The sequence below is a fragment of the Eublepharis macularius genome, chromosome 14 (assembly GCF_028583425.1).
Source record: "Eublepharis macularius isolate TG4126 chromosome 14, MPM_Emac_v1.0, whole genome shotgun sequence".
Classification (NCBI taxonomy): Eukaryota; Metazoa; Chordata; class Lepidosauria; order Squamata; family Eublepharidae; genus Eublepharis; species Eublepharis macularius.
In genome coordinates this window covers 71025546-71051398 of record NC_072803.1, presented here as the reverse complement: position 1 = coordinate 71051398, position 25853 = coordinate 71025546, and the positions used below count along the sequence as shown (strand labels likewise).

Here is a 25853-nt window from a genome sequence, read left to right as displayed (position 1 = left end):
GATGAGTTACTAGGAAGCAAGACACAGCACTGTCTGGGAATGAGCACAAGGTCATAAACACTGGAAGCTGTTACAGTCTGTGAAAGCCTGAGAAAAGAATATTTATGACACTAGCAATAGTTATGACACTAGCAAAGTGATATTGAGCTATGGCAAGATACACTCTGTTCAGCAGAGCAGAACCAAAATTGGCATGGATGGGGCTCAGACATGACACATTTGCACTTCTCTCTGCTAAATTAGCTGATGAACACAGATGCATTGAAAATTTGGAATTATAAGAAAAGGTAATGCCTAGATATTGAAAGTTCTTAACTTGTTCTACAGTATTTCCTTTAATATTCCAGTTGTATTTCCTGAATGAGTTACTGAAACAGACAATTCTAGTTTTAGCGAAATTGATAGTTAACAGTTCAGTACCACTAAATTTAACTAAGGCTTCCTTGAGACCAACCCTTGTTTAGGATAAAAGAACAGTGTCATCAGCGTACATTAAGATTGAAACCTTTCTGCTGTTGGAAAATGCTGGAGCATGGGTATGAATTGTGTGGAGGCATGTAATTAGGTGGTTGACATAAGTGTTAAATAAAAAAGGGGCCAAAAGGCAACCTTGCCTGACTCCTTTTTGAACCAGAATTCTTTTCGATAATTTACCTTCCTCTGTAAGTCTTATCTAGAGGCTATTCTAAAGAGTTGAGAAACAACAAAGATACATTTAGGAAATGTAAGGAGGGCTTTATAACCAAAGACGAATATAAACAAATGACCAATACTTGTAGGGAGAGTGTTAGAGAAGCTAAAGCTCAGTATGAGCTTAGGCTAGCAAGTGATGCTAAAAACAACCAAAAAAAGGGTTCTTTGTTTATGTTCAAAGTAAGAAAAAGAGCAAGGAAATGGTAGGCTCATTGCAGGGATAGGTATCATTGCGGATGATACTAAATTGGGAGGGGTAGAAAATACGGTCGAAGACAGAGTAAGGATACAGGATGCTCTTGACAGGCTGGAAAACTGGGCTAAAACAAATGAAATGAATTTCAACAGAGATAAATGCAAAGTTCGGCATTCAGGAAAGAAAAATCAAATGCATAATTATAGGATGGGGGAGTCTTGTCTTGGCAGTAGTATGTGCAAAAAGGATCTAGGGGTCTTAGTAGACCATACACTGAACATGAGTCAGCAGTGTGATGTCGTAGCTAAAAAGGCAAATGCGGTTTTGGGCTGTATTAGCAGAAGCATAGTGTCCAGATCACGAGAAGTCATGGTATCGCTCTACTTCTGCTCTGGTTAGACCTCACCCAGAGTATTGTGTTCAGTTTTGGGCACCACAATTTAAGAAGGATATAGACAAGCTGGAATGTGTCCAGAGGAGGGCAATGAAGATGGTGAAGGGTCTGGAGATCGTCCTAGGAGGAAAGGTTGAAGGAGCTGGGTATGTTTAGCCTGCAGAGGAGACGACTGAGAAGTGATATGATAATCATCTTCAAGAATTTGAAGGGCTGTCATATAGAGGATGGAGCGGAGTAGTTTTCCGCTGCCCCAGAAGGTCAAAGGAGTTTTCAGCCAAACATTAGGAAGAACTTCCTGACAGTTAGAGCGGCCCCTCAGTGGAACAGGCTTCCTCAGGAGATGGTGGGCTCTCCTTCTTTGGAGGTTTTTAAGCAAAGGCTAGATGGCCATCTGACAGCAACCTGGGCAGATCATGAGGGGGAGGGCAGAATGGGCTACATCAGTGCTTAGTTCTCATGGCCCCTTCATACGTGCCCAGGGTAATGCCAATCACCACTTTAGCTAAGAAGCAGAGTGAAAACCACACTTGGAGATTAGTAAAGACTCTCAAATATGCTATTTATAAATGAATGAATTAATCTCTAAACATATAAAGTGCCATTTCCACCAGAATACATATAGTCAACTGCATCAATTTCAAAGAACACAGTATCAGAAGATTTCACACAAAATTAATATACAGTGTATCCAATCTGAGTAGAAAAATTATAGACAACCATTTATCAAAACATTTGTCAAAACATTTAAGGTAGACCATATATTCAAGTCCTCTAGTACCACTTCCAAAACGTTTTTTATGAATCAATGAACTTTTAGTGGTTGTATCTAAGAGAGTTTACCAACGTTGTTTCCACAAGAATTTAAGCTTTCTCTTTATGTTTTCTTACACGTGTAGCCAAGCAAACTCCAGGAGCGGGACCCCAAAGGATCTCCAACCAAACAGATGATAATATCCAGGTATGTGTACCAACGTAGTTTCCACAACAATTGATGCGTTCTCTTTTTACTTTCTTGCAGGTTGAGCTGAGAAAACTCGTGGAGAGGGACCCTCCTCTCCACGGAGGACTGTCTTTGAGTGCACTGAGATTATGCACGTAAAAATTGTGCCGTGGTGTTATGATAATTGTTTCTGAAGGTGGAATTCCAATGAAACAAGCCTAAAGATCTCAGCTGGCTGCTTGTTGGGCTGGGGATCCTTTTTGGGGTCCCTCTCCTCGAGTTTTCTTGACTCCAGACACTACCTTGGTGTGGAGGTTCCTTTTAGTCACTGTTGCTATTAGCCACTGAGACATATCCTACTATATAAAAGGGTGTGTCCCAGATGACTCACTTCCTACCCTGGTGTGCCACCAGAGGGTGCTGCTATGGAGGGAAGCCCAGGCGAGGCAGCCTATCCCTCTAGAGAGCGCACTGCAGTGGGGAGCCCAGGCCGAGATCAGGAAGGGAAACAGGTGAGAATTCCCCCCTCCTGACTTCAGCCAGCTGGGATCGGGAGCAGAGCAAGTGGCAATGCCCACCCCCCCGCCATCACCCACCTGGGATCAAGAGTGGAGCAGGTGGCAGTGGCCACCCCCCCTTCACCCGACTGGGATCAGGCGAGGAGCAGGAGGCAATGCACGCCCCCCCTTCAACCTGTTAGAATCGGGTGCGGAGTAGGTGGCAATGCCCACCCCCTTCACCCAGCTGGCCTCAGGAGTGGAGCAGATGACAATGCCAACCCCCCGCCTTCACCCTGCCAGGTTCAGGCACAGATCAGTTGGTAATACCTACCCCCCTTCACCCAGCTGGGATCAAGTGTGGAGCAAGTGGCAATGCTCACCCCCCCTTCACCTGGCTGGGATCAAGCACAGAGCAGGTGGCAATGCCCGCCCCCCACCTTCACCCAGCTGAGATCAGGCACAGAGCAAGTGGCAGTGTGTTATGGAAATTTCTTTTAGAAGTACTCTGTTTTAATTTTATTTTCCATTAACAGCCATTACCCTCCATTAATCAAGACACCAAACTCTGATCAGTGAAGAAATATGAGTTTTATTAATAATAAAGCTCAGATGGTGTTCCTTGTTAGGACATAAGCATAAAGATCAACCATAGCAGAGGATCTTTTATACTTTCCAAAGCTAATTGTTTACAGAATAAAAGATAAAATTGTTATACAAAACTAGATACAAACAATTCTTCAGAATCAAATTCTTCAGGAGACATGGCACCAAAACAGGCCTAATTGACAAGACAGTAATATCTCTCTGTAATATAAAAAGGGTTATTTTTGAGGGGGAACACTCCAGAATGCTGTTCTGGCAGCTCTAGAATTTGCCCACATGTGATTCCTTCCTCCTTCGGCCCTGCGGGCTCTGCAGAGGAGGTTAAGCTGTTTTGAGTTCATTCTGCTTTCTTGAGTGAGAGAGAGCACAAGCAGATGCTGCTCGGGCCTGGCACTGGCTCTGCAGGGGAGGCTTAGCTGCTTTGAGTTCATTCTGCTTTTTTCATTCCTCTGTGAGTGTGTGTGTGTGTGAGAGAGAGAGAGAGAGAGAGAGAGAGAGAGCTGGGGCCCGGCACGAGCTCTGAAGAGGAGGTTTATCTGCTTTGAATTCTTTCTGCTTTTTTTCATTTGTGTGTGTGTGAGAGAGAGAGAGAGTGCAAGCAGAGCTGCTGGGGCCAGCTCTGAAGAGGAGGTTTATCTGCTTTGAATTCTTTCTGCTTTTTTTCATTTGTGTGTGTGTGAGAGAGAGAGAGAGTGCAAGCAGAGCTGCTGGGGCCAGCTCTGCAGAGGAGGTTTAGCTGCTTTAAGTACTTTCTGCTTTTTTTCCATTCCTCTATGAGTAAGAGAGAGAGCTGGGACCCGGCACAATCTCTGTAGAGGAGTCTTAACTGCTTTGAGTTCATTCTGCTTTTTTTATTCGTGAGAGAGAGAGAGAGAGAGAGAGAGTGCAAGCAGAGCTGCTGGGGCTGCCTCTCCAGAGGAGGTTAAGCTGCTTTGAGTTCATTCTGCTTTTTTTCCATTCCTCTGTGAGTGAGAGAGAGTGTGCAAGCCGAGCTGCTTGGGCCAGCTCTCCAGAGGAGGCTAAGCTTCTTTGAGTTCATTTTGCTTTCATTTCATTCAGGGGTTTCTGTGTATGTGTGTGCTGTTTGAGTTCATTCTGTTTTATTTTCAGGGGGTGGGGCTGTGTGTATGTGTTGCTTGAGTTCATTCTGCTTTCTTTTCATGGGGGTGGGTGGGGCTGTGCATGTATGTGTGTGTGCGTGTTGCTTTCATTCTTTTGTTGACTAAAGTTGACATTGTTATGGTTCCCACAGCTTTTGAATGCAGAATGGTTCTGTGTTAGTTAAATATATCAGTTATGGTTATTCTAGTTTTATGCTAGGAATGGATAGCTGTGTCCAAGTCACAGAAGGCTTTCATCAGTATATTCATCAGCATATACGTGTTCTTATGTCTTAATAGCTGTAACTCAAATGGTTCTCCCCACCCTCAGCTGATTAACATCACTGAAATTGCAGTGGACATATGGGTGTTCAGGAAGTTTTTATGAATATTGACTGGGACATTGGAATATTTATGAGCATTTCACAATGTCACCAACAGCTTAGCCATTGGTAAGGTAGAGTTGGCAGGCAACAAAAAAAAAGCCATTTTTAAGTATAAATCTAATGCAGCTAAAGTTGAGTATCTAGTTTTGAATTGCTCCAGTAAAGCAAAACCCTCTCTGAAAATGTGAAAATTCAATATTCATTACATTAGGAATTTCAGACTCTGTGGAATTTTGAGAAAGAATTCTGAATTTTTTCCCCCTACACTGGCAGAGAGAATCTGAGAATTTAGATTTGTGAGATGGGTTTTGGATTTTTAGAGGCCCCCTCATTCTTGCATATTTTAAAATATGATTCCAAAGAAATGAAATGTTTGGGAAAGGGAATGGAAGATTTCACTTTTTGTAGAAGATACAGAAAGGAAAAAAACCCATTCACATAATACTGTAATTTTCCAAGCTTACTAACATTTATCTCGCTGTAATACGGCGTAGTGCTGGGTTCCAGGAAGCAGCGTCATTTCCAGGAGTGATGTCCGGGGTCTGAGTCCCAGCCCCCAGACTTGCCAGGAGGGAACAGTGGGAGGCAACCGGGAGGCAGCGGCCCTACCACCCCAGCCAGCAACCAGGTCCAGAACCTGCCTACTCCAGGGGGAAGGGGCGAAAGGCCAAAGCCTCAGAGGGCTGGAGGGAGCAGGGAGAGATCAGCTAGTCCCACCCTCCAAGGGGAGGAGAGGGGGCTAAGCAGGACAGAGGAAAAGGGCCAAGGCAGGGGGAATAGGGACCCAGCAGCAGCCCAAGCAGAGCCCTTACCAGCCAAGGAGGAGAAGCAGCCACTACAGCCCAGAGCCACACCCCGGCTAGAGGACAGCAGCCTGGCTCAGGAGTTGCTAGGAGCCAAGCCCCTCCAGGTGGAGCTGCCACAGGCATTCTGGGGGAGGAGATGGGTAGCCCCGCCCAGCATCAATGGGCAGGCAGTCCAGAAGCTGGCCAGGGCAATTCCTCGCGAGCAAGGCCAGGGAAGCTAAGCAGCACAGAAGACGGCTGGGGCAGCTCCTCGCGAGCAAGGCCAGGCAAGCTCAGCAGCTCAAAGGCCTACTGGGGCAGCTCCTCGTGAGCAAGGCCAAGGAGACCTCAGCTGGGGATGGCTCGCATTCAGCGCCACCCTGCCAGCAAGGCAAGGAAGCCTAGGAGGGGTTAGTGATAGGAGGGAAACACCTGAGGGAAGGCACAGCTGGGCCAAGTCAGGAGAGGGACCAAGCCTGGAAGGAGGGCGGGGCGGAGAAAGGAAACCCTATAATAACATAATAATAATAACATTCCATTTATATACCGCCCTTCAGGACAACTTAATGCCCACTCAGAGCGGTTTACAAAGTGTTATTATTACCCCACAACAATCACCCTGTGAGGTGGGTGGGGCTAAGAGAGCTCAAGAGAACTGTGACTCGCCCAAGGTCACCCAGCTGGCTTTGTGGAGGAGTGGGGAATCAAACCCGGCTCTCCAGATTAGAGTCCCGTGCTCTTAACCACTACACCAAACTGGCACCAAACTGGCTATAAAGGGTGGCTAGGAAGAGCTCTGAGGTGGTGGGTGTGAGTAAGGAGTGATGGCATGGCGGGAGAGCAGAGCAGTGCGAGAGTGGAGGAGGAGATGATGGAGGACGCAGGGGGTGAGCAGGCCAGGTTGAGCAGGCCAGCGAGTGGACTGAGAGGGAGTCTGGGTGAGGTATACCGCCCCTCCTTCCACAGAGCAGGGTCCTGCAGCATCCCTGGCACCCCTCTGATGTCAGGGCCGGCCCAGCCAGCGCCCCGCCCAGTGGCGGCAGTGACAAGCCCTGACAAGTGACATTACTTCCGTGAGTGACATTATCACATATTTCTGGGAGCGTGCGTGGGCTTTGCGTGTGCAGATGTGGTAATAGACAGTTCCACCACCTCTTTTCCCAGAAAAAGTCCTGAATATAAACATGCTCTCTGTCTGGTGCCACACAGGATTTTGGGGTGTCTTCCTGAGAAGGTGGCTATTCAAGGTAAATTCTTGAGTACAAAGGCAAAATAGTTGTGGTTGCAATAGGGCTTTCTAACCTACAGTATTCACTGTTTGAAACTGTGTCAGAAGGAATCTGCTTACAAGCAAAAGCTTTTGCCTTCTGTGTGAAAGGTTATCTCCAATATTTGCTCATACATAGGTCTTTTAAACTAGGGGTCATAAAAAAATTCCTTAGCACAATGCCCGCCCCTCGCCTTCACCCAGCTGGGATCATGAGTGGAGCATGAGGCAATGCCCACCCACCACTTCACCCGGCTGGGATCAGGCACGGAGCGGGAGTTAATGCCCTCCTCCCCCTTCACCCTACTGGGATCAGGTGCATAGCAGGTGGCAGTGCCCTCCTGATGCCTTCACCCAGCAGGGATCAGGACCGAAGTGACAATGACCGCTCCCTGCCTTTACCTGGTTGGGATCAGGCGTGGAGCAGGAGGCAGTGCCCCCCCTTCACCCGGCAAAGATCAGTCACGGAAGAGGAGGCAACGCCCGCTTGCCTGCCCTCCCCTTTCTAGAACCTGTTGTATTTTTTCCCAGAATGGGCTCTGTTGCTGGTCCTCCGTAAATCTGTCTAATCCACTTTTAAAACTGTCTATGTCTGTGGCCGTCACTACGTCTTCTGGCAGCAAAATCCACATTTTAATTACTCATATAAAGAAGTATTTCCTTTTTTTAATTCTGGATCTGCTGTCCATCAGCTTCATCAGACACCCTAAAATTCTAGTATTTTGGAAGAGGGAGAAAAAGATCTCTGTCCTCTCTCTCTAATCCCTATATAATTTTATTTGTTTTATTTATTTAAAACATTTGTATGCTGCCTTTCCACTTAAAGCAGTGTCCTCAAAGTGGCAAACATTAAGTTTACTCAGAAGTTTTTGGTGAGGTATCTTGTTAAAAGCCTTTTAAACGTTCAAGTAAATACTGTCTATCAGATCGGCATTATCTATGTGCTAGTTCAACTTTCTCAAATAACACAATATGTTGGTGAGTCAGGTCTTCCCTTTGCAGAAACCATGCTGATTTTCTCTCAGCAGGCTTTGTTCCTCTATGTACCTAATAATTCTCTCCTTGATTACAGTTTCTACTAATTTGCCCAGGACAAATGCTGTGCTAATTGGCCTGTAGTTTCCCATTTCCTCTCTGGGCCCTTTAAAAAAAAAAGTAACATTTGCTACTTTCCAATCTTCTGATACAGTGGCTGATTTTAGTGACAAGTTACATATAGATCAATAGTAGATCAATAGTCTCACACTTGAGTTTCCTAAGAACTCTTGGGTGTATGACATCAGGACCCAGAGATTTATTGGCTTTTAATTTCACCGGTAGATCAAGAACTTAATCTCTCATCACCTAACTTTGGCTCAGTATTTCCTGAAAGTTGTGGCTGTCCTGTAGGTTCATGTGGCATACCTGTCAGTTTCTGTTCAGTGGATCTTCTCAAAATATCCGCCCCAATCAGACCAGGCAGAGGCAGATTCGGTAAACGGTTTTATTCAGGAATTCCAGTACAGCCAACGAACATAAGGCAATTGCCGAGAATGACTGTTTAACTGTAACAGTGCTGACTATATACTCCTTGCCCCTCCCCTTTTCCTCTGGAATGGAACTCCTGGCTTTGACAGCCTTTCAATGCTAGAAAACTAAACTGCAACTATGTAACTTCCCTACCTTCTATGACCAACAGGTTAAGCCCTGTCAAACATTAAACTGCAACTATGTAACTTCTCTACCTTCTATGCCAGACAGGTTAACCCCTGCCCCCCTATTTTCAACTCCCCCTCGGTTTATCTGGATATCATTTGTGAAACTCCTTAACTAACTTTGGAGCTTTAACATTTTCTGCTGTGATCCACTCTTGGTGACTTTGATTAAAATGTTTCCGAGTAAGGTATAATAATGTCCCTCATTTGCGTTTTGAATCCAAAATAGATTCTACTTCATGATGAACTTGGCCGTTCATTATCAAAGGGGCGGGGGGGAGTCCCCATGTCTGGGTGCCACTGGTCTGGATCTGGTGCCCTTTTTAGGAGGCTGCAATGGAAAATGGGGTGAACATTCTTTAAATTCCGGTTGCTGGCTTTAACGTTCGGGAATGGGTGTTCCACTGTGATGCCGTAATGGATAGGCAAGCGAGCGCCTATTCTAAATTCTCCCCATCGTTTAAAATTTTCAAGAAGGACCATGTTAGAGTGCCCTATTTGGTCAATATCCTTCCTCACAACCTCAGAACAGCCCTTACCTCAATTCGGTTCCAAGCTATGCCCACAGCATTGCTAGCTGGGCACTATGCCAAAACACCTCAAGCCCTCCGCTACTGTATTTGTGGTGCTCACGTTGTGGAGGATTTACCACATTACCTACTATCCTGCCCACTTTATGCAGAGCCAAGGAATAAATTCCTAGAAGAGTTTTTAATCGGTTTAAAATCCTCTTCAGACTCTGAGAAGTTGTTTTTTCTTCTGTCTGACACTGCTGCATTTGTCTCTTATAGAGTCTCTCTGTTCGCCTAGCAGCCAAGAAAATCCGGGCTAGAGTTGTGTCCAGAGACAGCAATAGTTTTATCTGACTGGCATTTTCTGCCTAGATCATTTAAATTTTTTAATATTCGTACATATGTTTACATGCTAGAGAGTTTTATATGTTATATCTGTATGATTGTAATGGCCTGTGGCCACAAACAATAAATTTATAATTCATTCTTTAAATTCTTTGGCAGCTTTAATTTTACGGTTGCTCCATTAATGACTTCTATTATTTCAAATGGGCTTATGAACTTCCAACCTAATTTTTTACTAGACTGTTCTCCCCATAAGTTCTTTGTAGATACAAATACCCATCCCCCTACTTTTAAGTCCCATTCTGCTTGGGCCTTGTAGTCCTCTTTTGCTTTTCTCAAGGTTTGTGAAATTAGGTCCCACTGTTCTACAATTCCCCTCCACCAGTTGTGGAGTTCGGTTTTCTCCTCTCCTCCTTTCTCTGATGCTTTAGGCTGATCCTGCACTGGGCAGGGGGTTGTACTAGATGGTCTGTATGGCCCCTTCCAACTCTATGATTGTATGGAGGAGTGTCTCTAATAAACGGCATCATCTTGCCCTCAAGCCCTTGGGTGATCTTGAAAGGCGATGCTCCTGTAGAGCTGTGAATGCTGTTATTATAACAGTATTCAGTGAAAGCTAAATATCCTGTCCAATTATCCTGCTGATAGTTTATATAGAATCTTAGAAATTGTTCCAACACCTGATTGACTCTTTCTGTCTGCCCATCCGTTTCTGGATGGTATCCTGATGACATCCCTTGGGTGAGGCCGGTCACTTCCATTAATTGTTTCCAAAATTTAGCAATAAACTGTGGGCCTCTATCCAAAATTACTTTATCAGGGAAAGAGTGAAGCCTCACTACGTGCATCATGAACAGACTGGCTAGCTTCTTGGCTGTGGATAGCTTGGCACAAGGGACAAAATGGGCCTGTTTAGAGAATAGGTCCACCACTACCCAAATCACTATCTTTCCTTTACTTGGAGGAAGGTCCGTGATAAAATCCATTGATACTACAGACCAAGGTTGAGGGGGATTCGCCATTGGTTGTAACAATCCTGGTTGTTTCCCCCCTCTTGGTTGTCCCATTAGGCACACTTGACAGGTGGCCACATATTGGGACACACCCTTCCTCATTTTGGGCCACCAGAACTGCCTTTGGGTTAGATTCAATGTTTTGAGGTAGCCAAAATGGCCCGCTAGCTTACTATCATGGCAATTTCTTAATACTTCTCCCCTCAGTCCCGGTGGGATATACATCTTCCCCTTTTGATACCAATATCCATTTATCCCTTTTTCCAATTGCTCTGGTAATCCCTCCCCTGGTTCTTTTTCCAGTTCTATCTTCACCCTCTCTTCCCAATCCATGGAGAGGGATGGCAGTGGGGAAGTCCCCTTTCTACTTTGGTTCCTAGTAACTACTGCCCCCCCCCCGTTGGGTGGGAGAAAACATTGTGTCTACCACCTCCTCTCTCTGACTGGCATGCTATGGGAGGCGAGACAGGGTGTCTGCCAAAAAATTTGATTTCTCTGGGAAGTGTTTAAGGGTGAAATTAAATCGGGAGAAAAACTCTGCCCATCTTAGCTGTTTTGCTCCCAGTCTGCACGGCTTTCTCAAGGCTTCCAGGTTCCTGTGGTCTGTCCACACCTCGAAAAGTACCCTGGCCCCTTCCAATCAATGTCTCCATGTGCCTAAAGCCAGTTTAACAGCAGCTGCCTCCTTATCCCAGAAAGCCCAGTGCCGCTCAGCGTATGAAAATTTGTTTGATATGTAAGCTGACGGATGCATCTTCCCGTCTCCCCCTTCTTGTAATAGAACTCCCGTAGCCACATCACTAGCATCTACCTGTATTATGAACGTATGAGCTTCATTTATGTGGTGCAACACCGGTTCAGAGGTAAACCTAGATTTTAATTCCATAAATGCTCTCTGGCATTCCTCAGACCATACTAACTTTACGCCTGGTTTAGTTCCGTTCAGGCCTTTCCCTTTGGTTTTTAGTAAGTCAGTGAGAGGTAGTGCAACTTGGGCAAAATTTCTAATAAAAGGTCTATAAAAATTTGCGAATCCCAAGAAGGATTGCAATTGTCTCCTAGTTCGAGGGGCTTCCCACCCTAATACTGCTTGAACTTTTGCTGGGTCCATTCCCAGACCTTTGTGGGACACCCGGTAGCTTAGGAAGTCCAGTTCTTTCTTGTGGAATTCGCATTTAGAGAGCTTGTCAAATAACTGGTGCTGAAGCAGGGTTCTTAACACTTCTCTTACCAACTTCACATGGAAAGTAAGATCCTGTATGTACACCAGGACATCATCCAAATAGACCACCACCCCTTTGTACAAGTACTTATGCAGTGTGTTGTTAATTAGGTTCATGAACACTCCTGGGGCCCCTTGTAGACCAGACGGCATTACTCTGTACTCGAATTGACCCAGTAGGGTGTTAAAGGCCATTTTTACTTGTCACCCTTTTTTATCCGTACCCTGAAATACGCATCACGTAAGTCTAGTTTTGTGAATATCTTTCCTTGGGCTACTACCCCCAAGATATCCCTAATGAGTGGGAGGGAGTAGGCATTGGACATGGAGACCACGTTAATTCCCCAGTAATGAGTACACAACCTCAACCCCCCATCCTTTTTCCCCCTGAATAATACTGGTGCGGTGTGGGGAGATTTCACTTGGCGGATAAAACCCCTAGCTAGGTTTTTATCTATGAACTTGCGTAACTCCTGCCTCTCCCCTAAACTCATGGAATACAGTTTCCCTTTTGGTAGCTTTCTCCCCAGGATCAGTTTGATCGCACAATCAGTTGACCGAAGAGGGGGCAGTTCGTCCACTCTTCCTTCTTTGAACATTTTGCTCAGGTCCCGATATTCTGGAGGAATCTTATCCCTCTCTTCCATGGTTAAACATGCAGTTTCGGTGAGAGGAGGGGGTTGGGACCACCACTGGTCACTCCACGTATGTTTATGACAATGTTTCGAGGGGAAATCCAGCTCGCCTGCTTTCCACTTGACATAGGGGTCATGATCATACAGCCATCTCACCCCTAACACCAGCGGGAACTTTGTGGCTGGGCTGACCACGAAAGTCGTGTCTTTCCAATAGTGCCCCATTCCCATTGGAATCAGTTCGGTTTTAAACCCCAGGGGGTTCTCTTCATGACTGTACCATCCATTTGCTCGAACACTAATGATTCTGGCAGTTGGTGTACATTTAGCCCCAGTCCAGTCACTAGAGAGAGGGCAATCAAATCCCTAATACACCCCGAGTCGATCAATGCCCTAACTTGGAGATTAGTTCCCCGCCTCAGATTCAGCAGGGTGATGACCCGGAAGAATAGAGCTCCCTTCTGTCTCACCTTTGTTGGCATCTGATCCTCCATGACCTGCCAACTGGTGCCTTTTACAGCAGGTCTCCGTCATTTCCCGCAAGTGGCTTGGTGTCTCTGTCAGTTGACGCTGACCCCCCACTATCTGCCTCGTTGTCCCCGTGTGCTCAAGCCGTCACCCCTGCCGTCTTCTTCTTCTTGGTCTGACGAGGTGTGGGTTTAGGCCACCTCTCCTGAATTCTCTTCAGCTTCTGTCTTTGTTCTGGATACACCCTTCTTGTCTCAGGGCACTCTGCTATGAAATGGCCGCCTTCCCCACATTGTAGGCACAACCCCTTGCTCATCCTTTGGTCCTTCTCATCTGAGGGAGGGGGCTGTTCCATCCCCCCCTTAGACCTTGCGTTCGTCCTTCCCTGGTGCTCTTTTGCTTCCCTGCCTGGTGTTGTAGACGCAGCAACTTCACCACCTGCTCCCTATTCTCGATCTTGTAAGTTAGCTGGATGTATCCTAATAAGGTTTTCAGGTCATCCTGCACCAGGGCCTTGGCTACCAAATCTGGATTTAACCGGCTCGGAAAAATTCAATTTTCACTCCCTCTGTCCAAACTCTCAGCTTAGCCTCATGCTCTCTAAACTCAGCTGCATACTTGCATACAGTGCGGTTGCCCTGCCTCAGGCACTTCAGGCGGATTCTCGCCCTCTCTCCTTCCATAGGGTCTTCATATTGCTCTTTGAGAGCTTGCACGAACACGTTTACATTTCATAGCTTGGGGGCTTGTGCTGCATATAGAATTATGTACCATTTGGCTGCTGACCCCCCCCCCCAACTGGGACCTGATATAGCTCACCTGGCTGAGGTCATTTGGGAAGGTCATTTGGGCCCCACTCGCTTAAGAATCCCCCCACTTGCACAAGGAAGTATGCCAGGTCTTCAGGGTCCCCCTCAAATTGTTCTTCTAACTTCCACCAACTCAGGGGGGCTTGACCCTGGAACAAGGGACTCATTGGTTGATCGTGATAAGGTGGTGTATGCCCCCCCCCCCGTTGAAAGGGTGGCAATGGAGAAGGGTCCCTGAGTAAATTGGAATGTCTCTGTGGCAAATCAGCTGGAGTTCTCAGTACCTGGGTGCTTTGCAGGAGTTCCCGCATTCCTCCCACTGTCTCCCTCATTGCCACTTTAAGCTCTTCTACTTTCCCCCATAGAGCTCATACTTCCCGGGTGCCACGGCCTTTGGAGTCCTCCCCCCCTGTTTCCTCTTCGCTCTCTTCCCTCTCATCACTCAGGATGGCTTCTTCCTCCCTCCCACTCGGCATGAAGAGCTTAAATTTCCTCCTTTCTCTAAGCTCTCTCTCTCCACAGTGGCGTGGGAGCAAGGAGCCCAGCTTCAGGGAGTCGCTGTCAACCAGGTTAGGAAGTCCAGGTCTGTCTGTGGTATTACCCCGGGCCCCCTCACCTCTTCCTCCTTTAGCTTGGGTTCCTTCCTCTGGGTTCCTTGGTCTCCTTCAGATTTCATCAGATTGTCCTTCGACTGCCATTTCGCAGGGGCCAACAGTGTGTCCTCTGGGGTCCGTAGGAGGAAAAGATGATTCTCGGCAAAATTTCAGTTTCTGTTCAATGGATCTTCTCAAAATATCCGCCCCAATCAGACCAGGCAGAGGCAGATTCGGTAAACGTTTTATTCAGGAATTCCAGTACAGCCAACGAACATAAGGCAATTGCCGAGAATGACTGTTTAACTGTAACGAGGCTGACTATATACTCCTTGCTTCTCCCCTTAAAACAAAAATGATTTATCGTAAGCAGACAGAAATAGTAAAATGCAGCAGTTAATCAGATACTTTTCTTTGCTGCTTGCTAAGTTAGGATTCCGTGCAGGGCACGCCCCCCCCTCCCCCATAGTCCTTCAATCTACTGGTAGGACACATCACATTTGGTCATGAGTTTGTGTAATGGAAAACTCCCTGAAAAGAAGGAGTAGCGCCCTGGAGAAAGAGGTTTAGTCCTTTGCCTTTCGGCTGGCCTTTTATTTGCGGGGAGCTGTACAACGTAGGGAATGTTTAAAATGTTAAAAGTATACTTACGGTTAAAACCATCGATCATGTACAGGCCATTTATTTTGCCTGATAGAGCTTTCCCTCTTGATCTGTTTTCTCTCAATTTAACCTCTGCCTCAATGACCTTTCTCCATTGGTGTGATTGTGTAAGTCTTCCTTCTGTGCATTGGCTCCTTTCCACATTTTATTCAAGTTCTTGGTCCTTGAAGCATCCCTCCCTCCCCAAGCACATTACCTCCTTTGTATCTCTCTCTTGTTTTTCTTCCCTTCACTGTTTAGCCCAGTGGCCAGGCCCCTAGAGTATCAGAAAAGCCCTCCGTGTCTACCAGTGTGAACTCCCATGGCTTCATCTTCTTCAGCTCCCCCCCTTTCATTTTCAGTTCTCTGTCATCAAAATTTACATTCTGTTTAGTCTGTAAGCTCTCCAGAAATCCTGCCACTTCTGAATTTTATACAGAAACTATCCTGATACTATGGTGCCACTAGACAGTATTTATTGAAGGAAAAGGAGATTGGATACAAAGAAATAAAGCATGCTCAAGCGCAAATTTCTTTTGTTATGGGCATGGAGCAGGGGTCACTGGGGCAGTCGTGGGGGGTAGTTGTGAATTTCCTGCATTGTGCAGGGGGTTGGACTAGATGACCCCTAGAGGTGCCTTCCAACCCTATGATTCTGTGATTCCTCTTGGTTCAGAGAGCAGCATCACAAATTCAGGTTAACCAAATAAAGAAGAAAATATTTTACCAGGGGCATAATACATAAAGTATTTCAGACTAATGAAATTATGTTGAAAAAGAGAAATTACCAAATGATTCTGTTAACTGTGTTAATATCTTTTTGTTTCAGAATGTCCCATCTCTATAATTAAACTGGTTTCCTCCCCTTTGATGACTCAACAATGGATCCCATATCATTCAAAGTTAAGAATCCTCAAACCAGGGATGGCTCAGTGGACTTCACTCTTCAGCTCGTAGGCTCTCTGCCAGTGCACTCTCTGACCACCATGGCAGTGCTGCCTTGGGTTGTGGCAGAGATACGGCAAGCGAGCGCACAGTCCTCAAAGGAAGAGCCTGGCACCAGCCAAGTCCGACTGTATGTCTCACCAGCCAAGTTGTGTTGTGAAGCAGATACGGGAGAAAGTCAGCAGTGGGATCCTCTGATTTGTTGCAGCTTGTTTGAACACAGTCCAAAGCATGTCCACAAACTGATTCACAACAGCCACGATCCGAGCTATTTTGCCTGCTTAATAAAAGACGGAGCTGTAAATCAGCAAAGTATCTGCTATGTATTCAAAGCTGATGATCAAACAGAAGTAAGTGAAAGGTGTTTAGTGGTGTTCATAGTTTTTTAAAACAGTGTGCTGCAAATTAAGAGCTTTGGAATAAATCAGAGTGTAGAGAGACATATCATCCATGGTGTGTTTGAATACAGTCTTGGCTCTGCAGCTGGCTTCATAATTTGTTTCAGCTCTATATTGACTATTGAATTCTCTTAGTTCCACACCATTTCCTTATGATTTTGGTGCCAGCATGCAAAACCAACCAGCTGTGCATTTATCTAAGGGCTTTCTGACTTCAAGATTGAGAACTCCCAAATCACATTACAGTGTACTGTGAAGGCTGGCATTCTGTTTGTGTCCATGTCAAATGTGTGAATGGAAGCAGTGTGAACAGGGCACATTGCCTTTTTCTTGTCTTCCACTTGCAGCTTCTGTCCTCCAGCTAACAGCTGTGAATAGTCCTGTCATCTGTTAATATTATTAATGCATTTTGTGATGCATTTGTATTAATGACCATTGCAGTATTCTGTGGTCAGCCTTTGCTTTGTCTGGGATCAGATGGAGCTCTAATAGAAAATGCTCAGCGTTTCATCAAATCACAATTCTCAGTCATGTGCGGGAAGCCTGTAAGTTAAGCCGGTATAAAGCTTATAAATTGGTAGTATAGACATGCCCAAGGTCAGGACAACTAGTGAGAAAATGTTAGAAGCTGAATGCTGTTGTTCAGATATGAGTGTGTCATTCATAAAATAAGTCAAATACAGGGCTGCTTTAGAAACTTTTTTACTGCAATTTGTAGGTTTGATGGATGGGCATATCATGGTAGTTTTACTGTGGCGGTAGACACGGGCTTTTCCATTCTCCCGCCCAAGGAACTGTTTTCTACTGCAACTTGCGCTCTGTGGAATGAGTTCTCGGAGGAGGCGGGAGGACTCTTGAAATGTTTAGGAGGTGCTGCAAGGCAATTTCATGTGCCAGGGATTTTTAATAGGGCATAAACTGCTGGTGTTTTTAGGGGGCAATGGGGTTATTTGGGGTTTTATTTTGAATATTTAAATTGTGATTTGTCAGCTGTCTTGAGCCATGGGCAAAGGTGGTTGGGTATAAATATAGCAATCAATCAATAAATACACGGTGCGGTCCTGAATGAAATGTCTACTGTAGGTTAATGGTTAGAAATGTGATGATTGCAGTACGTTCTAAGGATTAACCTGCTCTTCAAACATACCCTCTTTCTACCAGTATAATTCTTGTGGCCTCCGTGAAGAATCCTGCTAACTGTAGTTAGATGAGGGTGCTAAGAATTCTCTGCTACTGATTCTCCCTCTTGGGATTTCAGTTTGCAGGGAAGAAGTAATGACTGGGGAGGAGTTTTAAATACATCTGGATTACAAACTAGTCAAAGTCAGTTTTAGCTAGCCTGTATAGAACCACAGAATACTTTGGAACTGGGCATTAATGCAGCCCTGGGCTTGCCTGGTGGTGCAGGGATTAGCAGCTCCATGCCAATTGTGTGGTGCCAGTTCTGTTGCCGGTCGCTGGGCAACAAGCTCTGCTGATGTAGTCAGTTCCCGCTCCAGCCCTCATCTCCCAGATTTCTGTTTCCCACCCCCCCTAAGTCTTTGAGGCTATATGTTACAATTTTGTACAAATGGAATGGCCTTCATATAACCTCCTCTGAGAAGTGTTAGCCTGTGGTCAGTAACGTTACTTTACAGACACGGGCATTGATAACTTGGGTCTCCTCGCAATAATAGCAATATGAAGAATTTTCTCAAACCCCGGGTGCTGTACAATGATAACATAATGATGGTCACTATTTCCTGCCTTCAATTAATTTTAATCAGCACAATGGAAAAGTAAATGCAACGTTTTGCCTGCTTGACTAGCTCTGCGAACAGTTTGCAGTAGAGCCTAGAGAACAAAACCTCTAATCATAAAGCAGTAAAGGGGAACACACAAAACACCTCACAGGGTGTTTTGTTGTGCGGATAATAATGACGTACTTTGGGTAAACCGCTCTGAGTGGGCATTAAGTTGTCCTGAAGGGCGGTATATAAATCAAAAACTATTATTATTATTATTAATGTATGTTTTGGGGGTTCTTTGTGGTTGTTTTGGATGTCACCTTAAGATTCTTAACTTCATGCTTTGGATTTACATGAGAAATACTCAATATTTGCCCGTGGATTTCAATGTATAATGGTAAAAGAACCCTTATGAAGTTAAGGATAATCCAAGTTTCCTTTTCTTGAAACTTCCTATTGTGTAAAATGGTCCGTATTAGAAATAACATGTTTAAATCATTGAAAAGGAAAACAAAACATCAATGGCTCCTTGTAGTAAAGGCAGGATAAAACATTTACAGATAGTGTGAAAGCAAGTTTAGCAGCGGGTATTACAGCCAGCAGAGTTGTTGCATACTCACTAGAAGCCAGGTCTTGTGTTACATGTTACAAGTCATTTGTTACACGTTTTACGCCTAACAACAAGTGTTCTATTTAATAACCAATCACAAGTTTGCAAGTGTTACGTGTTAGTCAATAGTTGCAAAGTAAGACTCTTAATATGAATTTTGCAAGGTTCTGTGCTTCAGAGTTGCCTGTTTTAATAAACTGTTTAAATTTGTTGAAGAAACAATAACTTTATTCAGCAATGCAGGACAAAGAAGAGTAAAATTTGGAATCTAGGTCAAAAATACTGCTAATTGAAAACATAAAATGCTCACAGAAATGTAATGGGGTAAAATTGACCCCACCACTTTTAAAGCACAAGACACAGTTTATTTTAAAGAAAGCAATCATTTTTAACGGTTATAATACTGAAACTGCCACCATGTGTGACTTGCTCACAATTGCCACCATGTGTGACTTGTCCGCCACTGCCACCAGGTGTGAGTCGGCCACATGGTGGCAGCGGTGGGCAAGTCGCACGTGGCAATAGAGGGCAGGTCACACATGGTGACAGTGCTGGGAAACACACGTGGCAACGGCAGGCAAATCCCTCGCGTCTGCTAGGGCTCTCCCCTTGCTTTCCCTCAGATGGGTCGGATGCAGCAGTGGGGGAGATTTTAAGCTCCGGTTCGTGGCTCCTTCCCTGGGAAGCTGCCATTGCACCAGGGACAGACTCCCCGTCCTCCTCCCTGGCCAGGAGATATTGAGCCCTTTTTATCATTTCCCAATAGGGAAAGTTCCGCCCTGCTCCCCAGCTGCCCGCCCTTAAGGTGAGGCCAATCACCTGAGCCAGGGCTAGCCCGAGCACTTGGCCCCACCCCCGCCTAGGTGTTGGTACCTGGGTGGTCCAGCCCCTGGCTCCTGCCTCTAAGCCCTCCCCTTTGATGGCCCCCTGGCCCCCTTGGAGGGCCTGACTGCTTGGCAGGTCTGAAAGCCTATCCCTGGCCAGGTGTGCCTGCTGCCCCTGCCGCTGCCAGTCGAATGTCTGGCCGCAGGGCCCCACCCCTCGGCCTGGCCGGGCCTGGCTGTGACATTGAATGGAGCCCTGCTGCAGCATTCGTGGCATTCCCTCGGCCTTGCCCTGCCGGGCCTGCTGCTCGTGCTGCTGCCACGATCTCCACTTCCTTCCACGGTGCCGTGGCCTTGCTGTGCCGAGGGGCTTGAGTGCTTCTTCCTCTTGCCACCACTCCCCCGTGAACGCCACCTCTTGGGTGCTGGGCCAGCCATCCTACGTCTCCTCCTCCGCCTTCCCCACCTCGTCTCTGTCTGCCAGCGGCGACTCCATCTCCTAGTGAGTCTGGTCCTCTCTGCAGCCTGCGGGGCCTGGGGGTCTTGCCAGAGAGTCTTGCCAGGCACCCTCCCTTGAGGCAGGGAGGCCTGACCCTGGACACTAGGTTTTTTTCTTGGGAGGATTAAAGAACCTTTCCTGGAAATAAGACCCATTGAATAGAATTGAGTAGGATCCTGAATAACAACAACTACAACTACTACAACAACATTCGATTTATATACTTAATGTGGACAACTTAATGTTGTGGACAACTTAATGCCCACTCAGAGCGGTTTACAAAGTATGTTACTATTATCCCCACAACAAAACACCCTGTGTGGGTGGGGCTGAGAGAGCTCTGGAAGAGCTGTGCCTGACCCAAGGTCACCCAGCTGGCTTCAAGTGGAGGAATGAGGAATCTAACCCAGTTCTCCAGATTAGAGTCCCGCGCTCTTAACCGCTACACCAAACTGGCTCTTAGGATTGCTCTCTAAGTGACATGCAGTATAATCTTACGTGGACTTATTCCTGTCCAAACACACTGAAGATCTTAAAGTGGAGTGACTCTGCGCTGTTGGTACCTGACTGGTTGGGTAGGTTTTAGGGTTAAAATTTACTAATGGTGTGTCTTTTAGGGCTGTATTGTTTTATAGCTGTTTGTTTTGAGGCATGTTGTGTGTTTCATTCTGAAAGGTAACCAGGAGGCTCTATGTTTAAACCATTTGCTTGAAAATTCCATGGTAATTTAACAGTGCAATCCTAAGCAGAGTCGCACCCGTCGGATCCCGTTGACGTAAATGGATTTTGAAGGTTGTAACTCTGCTTAGGATTGCACCGCTAACATAACCAACCGTATTACTATTTGCTCATCAATGTATATTCCAATCTGTCACACGCTCATTTCTGAAATGCTGTAAGAACGGACTAGCACTTTGATCGAAAGGTGGTAGGTCCAGATAGCACAGCCAGTCCCAGTCAGTGCAATGAATTGGTAAGGCTTGCATTATTCAGTTAAGAAAGGTATTTCAGAGACCCAGTGAACTCCAAAGCAGTTGTTGCTAAGTTTAGTTTCATGACACACAGAATTGTTACGTGTGTTGGGGTGGGGTGGGGATATTTGACCTTAAGACTGAAACTTTTGTACGCATCCCTGCATTGAAATGACTTGGTCGAGATACTCAGTCGGCCTGTCCGGCTTCTTCTTGTTTATAGTCAGTCGTCTTACAGATGTTAACATAATCTGCATATTTATGACTCTCTTGTGGGGGAAAATACCTTTTTTGGAATCAATTCAGATTTAAGCCTCTGTAAGAACTGCTCTGATGCTTCCATCAATTTCTGGACATGAGGTTTTTTATTTCCTTGTAAGTTTATTACTTTAAAGATCCATGCGATTTTCATTTGAAGAAGAAAAAACACAAAATAAATGTGCCTGTATATCCTATGAATCAATCCAACTTTTTCACCGTACTGTTGATCTACCCAAAAAATGGTGTCATACTAACAATTACTGTATTCTAGAATGTATTTGCTAAATATTCTTTCACTTAAGGGTTAATCAACTGCTATTTTATCTCTTTCCTAATGGCCATTTTGCCAATTTTATATTGCTAAGGGTGATTTTTTTAAAAAAAATCCAGCAGCTCAAAATTGGTTGAATGTCCAGTGGGAATGGGGAGAGAGATAACTAAGGTAGTAGATAATTAACTCTACGGAAAAAAGAATATTTAGCAGTTGAAGTTCAGTGATAACTGGTGCAAGCTGTGGAGAAATAAGTGTTAGAGTATGGGGGGCATTTTTATGCTTACTTTGCAACAATATGGTATATTAGCAAACTTTTGGGCAGAGAGGAGATTAAGGGTATACTTTTCAGCAGTCTCACAAACTCAGTTTATCTTCTTTTTTTGCAAAGGGCCAGATCCACGGCACCTGCCCTTTGACCGTGCCTAATACTGCCATCATAAGGAGACTTGCGCTATTCTAAGCCCCCTGACTTCAGTGGAGTAGGAAGGGCATAACTGCTTAGGACTGCTCTGTGGATAACCCAAATGTATGAAGTACTGTGCTTGTAACAGAAGAAAACGTGAGTAATAAACTCACCATCTATACATTTTGATCCCCCCTTCGGGGAGCTCCAAGCAGCATTCATGGCCTCCCTCCATCCTGTTTTGTCCTTAGAACAATGAGGTAAGGCAGAAAGAGAGAACGCCTGGTCTGAAGGGACCCAGCTTGCATCGTGGCTGAGCGGGGACTGGAATCCAGGGCTCCTCGCCTTAATATAACACTCGAATCACTACACCTCATTGGCTTTGTTGAGGCTCAAATCCCAAGACCCAGGGACGGAGCCTCGGAGTTCAGAGGGTCCCTAGTGAAAGCATCTACTAGGCCAGGGTGCGATGCTTGAGCTGAGGAGAGGAGCCTGGTTCTGCCTGGTGCCTTAGGGTGGAGCCTGACAGAGGTGGTGGTTGGATGAGTAGCAAAAGCTTTCCAGTCGAGCAGAAAATAGCCCGTCCCTGGAGCCTGGGCTCTCGTCCTGTGATTTTACTCCTTCCCATTTAGACCCTAAAAACAATTTTGAAGTTTCGGGCCAAACCTGGCAATCTTAGTTAACGTTGGAGGAGAGAGGAAAGACCATTTAATTTGTAGAATGTTGAGCTTCTGAGCCCAGTGCAGATGTTCGCATGATGTGTATGATGGTTGGGAAATGCTATTATAGCTGCTTGGCTTGTCCCTTGTTTGTCTTTCTTGTACCATTCACCTTATTTGCAAAAAATTAAGTCCAATTTTGTTCCCCCCCTTTGCTCACATAATTTGAAAATCTGCACTGGTTGATTAGTTTTTGAGGTCATACGACCTAGTATGTGGGCTATAAGCTGCACGATATGGGGAAACTAATGTGGGAAGATGCAAGTTAGGGAATGAAAGCCCCCTTCCCCAAGCCACCAATCATGGTTGCATATTTGTAGCATAGGCTTATCAGTTGCCCACTGGTGGCGGGCAATCTCCCAAGTGTTTGCTGGGTTGGCGGGAGGTGGAACACCCCCCTAGCGATTGCCTGTCACCAGCAGGCAAACCAGGAAAGCACATACTGGTTTAACTTGCAAGATATGCAGGCTTTTTATAGATGGTTTTGTTAGCCATCAGATTTGCCCTCATGATATTATGAATATGGCTATATCATAAGCCCCTTCCCTGCATGTGTTTCAAATACAAAATACTGCCCAAGCAGGCAGAAATATGGAAGCCAGATCCCAGCTAGCAGACGGAACACGGCATGTGAGATGTCAGGCGAGGCCAGCTTTCGGCCCCCGTGCCCCAGAGGTGTGCAAAGATCCTAAGTCAATAAGGTCTTCCTGGAGTTCCTGACTTAATCACCGCCACACACCCTACCAGTCTTCCCTTATCCACTCTCCTATTCTCAGGTGACCGAGGGCTCTGATAGCCTTACCTACGTATACATCACAGGTCATCAGTCATTGCTGATTGATTTAGTTCCACCCGGGGAGACTTTAGCAAACCTTCCCAGTTCACTGTCTTGTGGGGCAGAAGATGCTATCTTGCCCCAGGGTGTGATCTACCATGTTCCATCGGACTACCCCTCCACCATAGTTGTGTGCATGCTCTCGGATCCAGCATCCGTCCTTCTGTCCGAGCTCTTCCACATGGACGGGCTGGTCGCTCAGTGCTCCCCCTCCCAGATGCCCTCTTCTGGAGGGTAACTATCACCCAATCCCTCAAACTCTATCCAGTTTTCAGCACTGCTTTCTGGTTAGCTCTGTGTGTTGTGTGTGTTTTTGTGTGCTGTTGATCTTTATTATTTTTCAGTTAACCCCCCCCCACACACACACACACTTTTTATTGAAACATCTGTTCATTGAAAGAGTTCTCTAGCTGAACCAATCCTTGTATACAAAGATGGAGATCCCAAAGTTGCTGGCCTCTTGCTGCCTCTCCTTGCACACTAATTCCCCCAACTTGCAAGGAGACTTCCTCACTGGGTAACAGTTTGACGGAACAGTCAGCACATGCTCTAAACAGACGCATCTCTCAATCAGATATACCCAGATCCTCACGCAGAAGCACGCTCGTTTGCCTGACTTAACTGGACTTCCTCACAACTCCATGCGGGCAGCTCAGACTCCGCACAGATGGCCTGACTGAACCAGAGTAAATATTTTCTCAGAAACAAACAAACATAGATGCTCTCTTGGGCTCCACACAGTTTGCTTGTTTTGACCAGAATAAATACTTTCTCTCAGCACACTCGCTAGAAACTGCGGTTCATTCTGCCCCTTGGGTACAGTTACCGTCCAATCAGATCGCACTGTATTCACCCATCCAGCCCCCCTCCAAAGGCCAATATTGTACAACTCAGGGTAAAAAAACTCCAACATTAAGAAGTAGAAGTAGAATACTCAAACTTAAATTATATGCAAAACATGACAGTAATCAAGAAAGGTTGAGGTCATTCACATAATTTCTCTTGGTTTTCTGAGTCAGCGCCAATGGCTGAGTCAGTGCATTGCGTGGCCCATTGTGCCTGGTGATTGTTTTTCGTATCTTATATATAAATGTTTGCCCAGCAAGGCCCCGCTACAGTGCATCTGAAGAAGTGGCCTCTAGTCTATGAGACCTTTGCTGAAATAAAATGGTGTTAGTTTTTAAAGTGCCCCATTTTTGGCTGCAAATTACTAAACTCTGGAGTTAGCAAGGTGTCAGTTATCCTCCACTCCCGCAGTTCCTGTTATCTCAGCAGACATGGTTGGTGTTTCTTTTGGTTGTCTTGTTTTCTTTATGTTGTGATATCTTGTAAAACCACAGTGTGGTGCTAAGACATCAACAATCTGGCTTTCAGAATGGATGCAGATGGTTCTGTTATCAATGTTACTTGTAAAATATTCTAAGATACTGTAATTTAGCATTTCATTGTATTATCTGCATACTTGACAAAAGTGTATTCTACATACCATAATAGGTAGATGTGTTATGTCCCCACCCTTTAAAAAAAAATCCCTGGGCATTAATTCTTTAATTAATGCTGCAGCCGTGAGGCACATATTGGATGATTTAAATCTAGCTGTCCAGAGAATATTCCCCAGAGTGGATGCTGATTGTGGGAACTGTATAGTTATTTATTAAATTTGCACTAGTGGAGCTTATCTGCATTCTTTCTACCCCTGCATGACGTGCTTAAGATAGCCCAACCACCTTCAGATACATTATGACAGTATTATGACTAGCCGCAAAACAAGTCATTGCTTTGGAAGGTTATGGAAATCAGATCTCACTCCCACAACAGACGCTTGCCTGATAAAGATCTGAGATCTCTCAATAATGGGAAAGCTCTCCCATTAGTTCTGCAGCAAGGGGTCAGAAGAATTTCCCATGACCCAGTTTCCCTTTATTTCTGATATGGGCAGTAAGTAACCCTGAGAAAAGACTGAACAAGACCAGAATAATAGCAGTGTATGCGTAAATGCTAAGGACTCCGCTGGGAAGCAAAAGTTTGAAATTGCCAGGCCAACAGCTGTTTTAATAAAAGTTTAATATCATTTACTGTTTGTTAATGGCTCAAGTTATTACTTGCTCATACAAGAGGAATTCATTTCTGGTTTTATCCTTTACAATACAATAGTTTTTGGTGTAAAAATAGAAAAGTAAGATTTGAGTCCAGTGGCACCGTAGAAACCAATCAAAGGGCCAAGTATTAACATTACTAAATATAGTCAAGTCAAGTTAACCTTTATTGGCATATATCAGCAATTCAAGTTATTATGGGACAGACAAATTAAAAAGATACTGCATTACAAATACATAAATACAATCGTAACTTATTTCTGCAATAACCTTCGACGCAGCTTCAAAGCAGCATGGAGAAACTTAGCCATCATCTCAGTGGCATCAGGAGTGAGTCAGGACAACCCATCATACTAGCTAGAACAGATTTTAAATGTGTGTGACATATATCAGCATACAAATGACAATGCAGGAGAGCATGTGTAATTGACTTGAACATTTTTGTTTACATAGGCAATATCTGGCTAGGTAGGATGTCCTATTAAATCTGC

General features: G+C 45.3%; 1 protein-coding gene across 3 annotated transcripts in view; it reads left to right on the top strand.

Annotated features, from left to right (window-relative positions):
• The window catches only part of TBC1D1 (TBC1 domain family member 1), a 212579-nt gene that overhangs the window by 12293 nt on the left and 174433 nt on the right, over positions 1-25853 (top strand). For all 3 annotated transcript variants that reach the window (XM_054997481.1, XM_054997480.1, XM_054997478.1), the window contains exons 3-4: positions 2183-2244; positions 15630-16095. In XM_054997481.1, the coding sequence (XP_054853456.1) occupies positions 15682-16095 (414 nt within the window). In that variant the 5' untranslated portion in view covers positions 2183-2244; positions 15630-15681. The remainder of the gene's footprint in view (positions 1-2182; positions 2245-15629; positions 16096-25853) is intronic.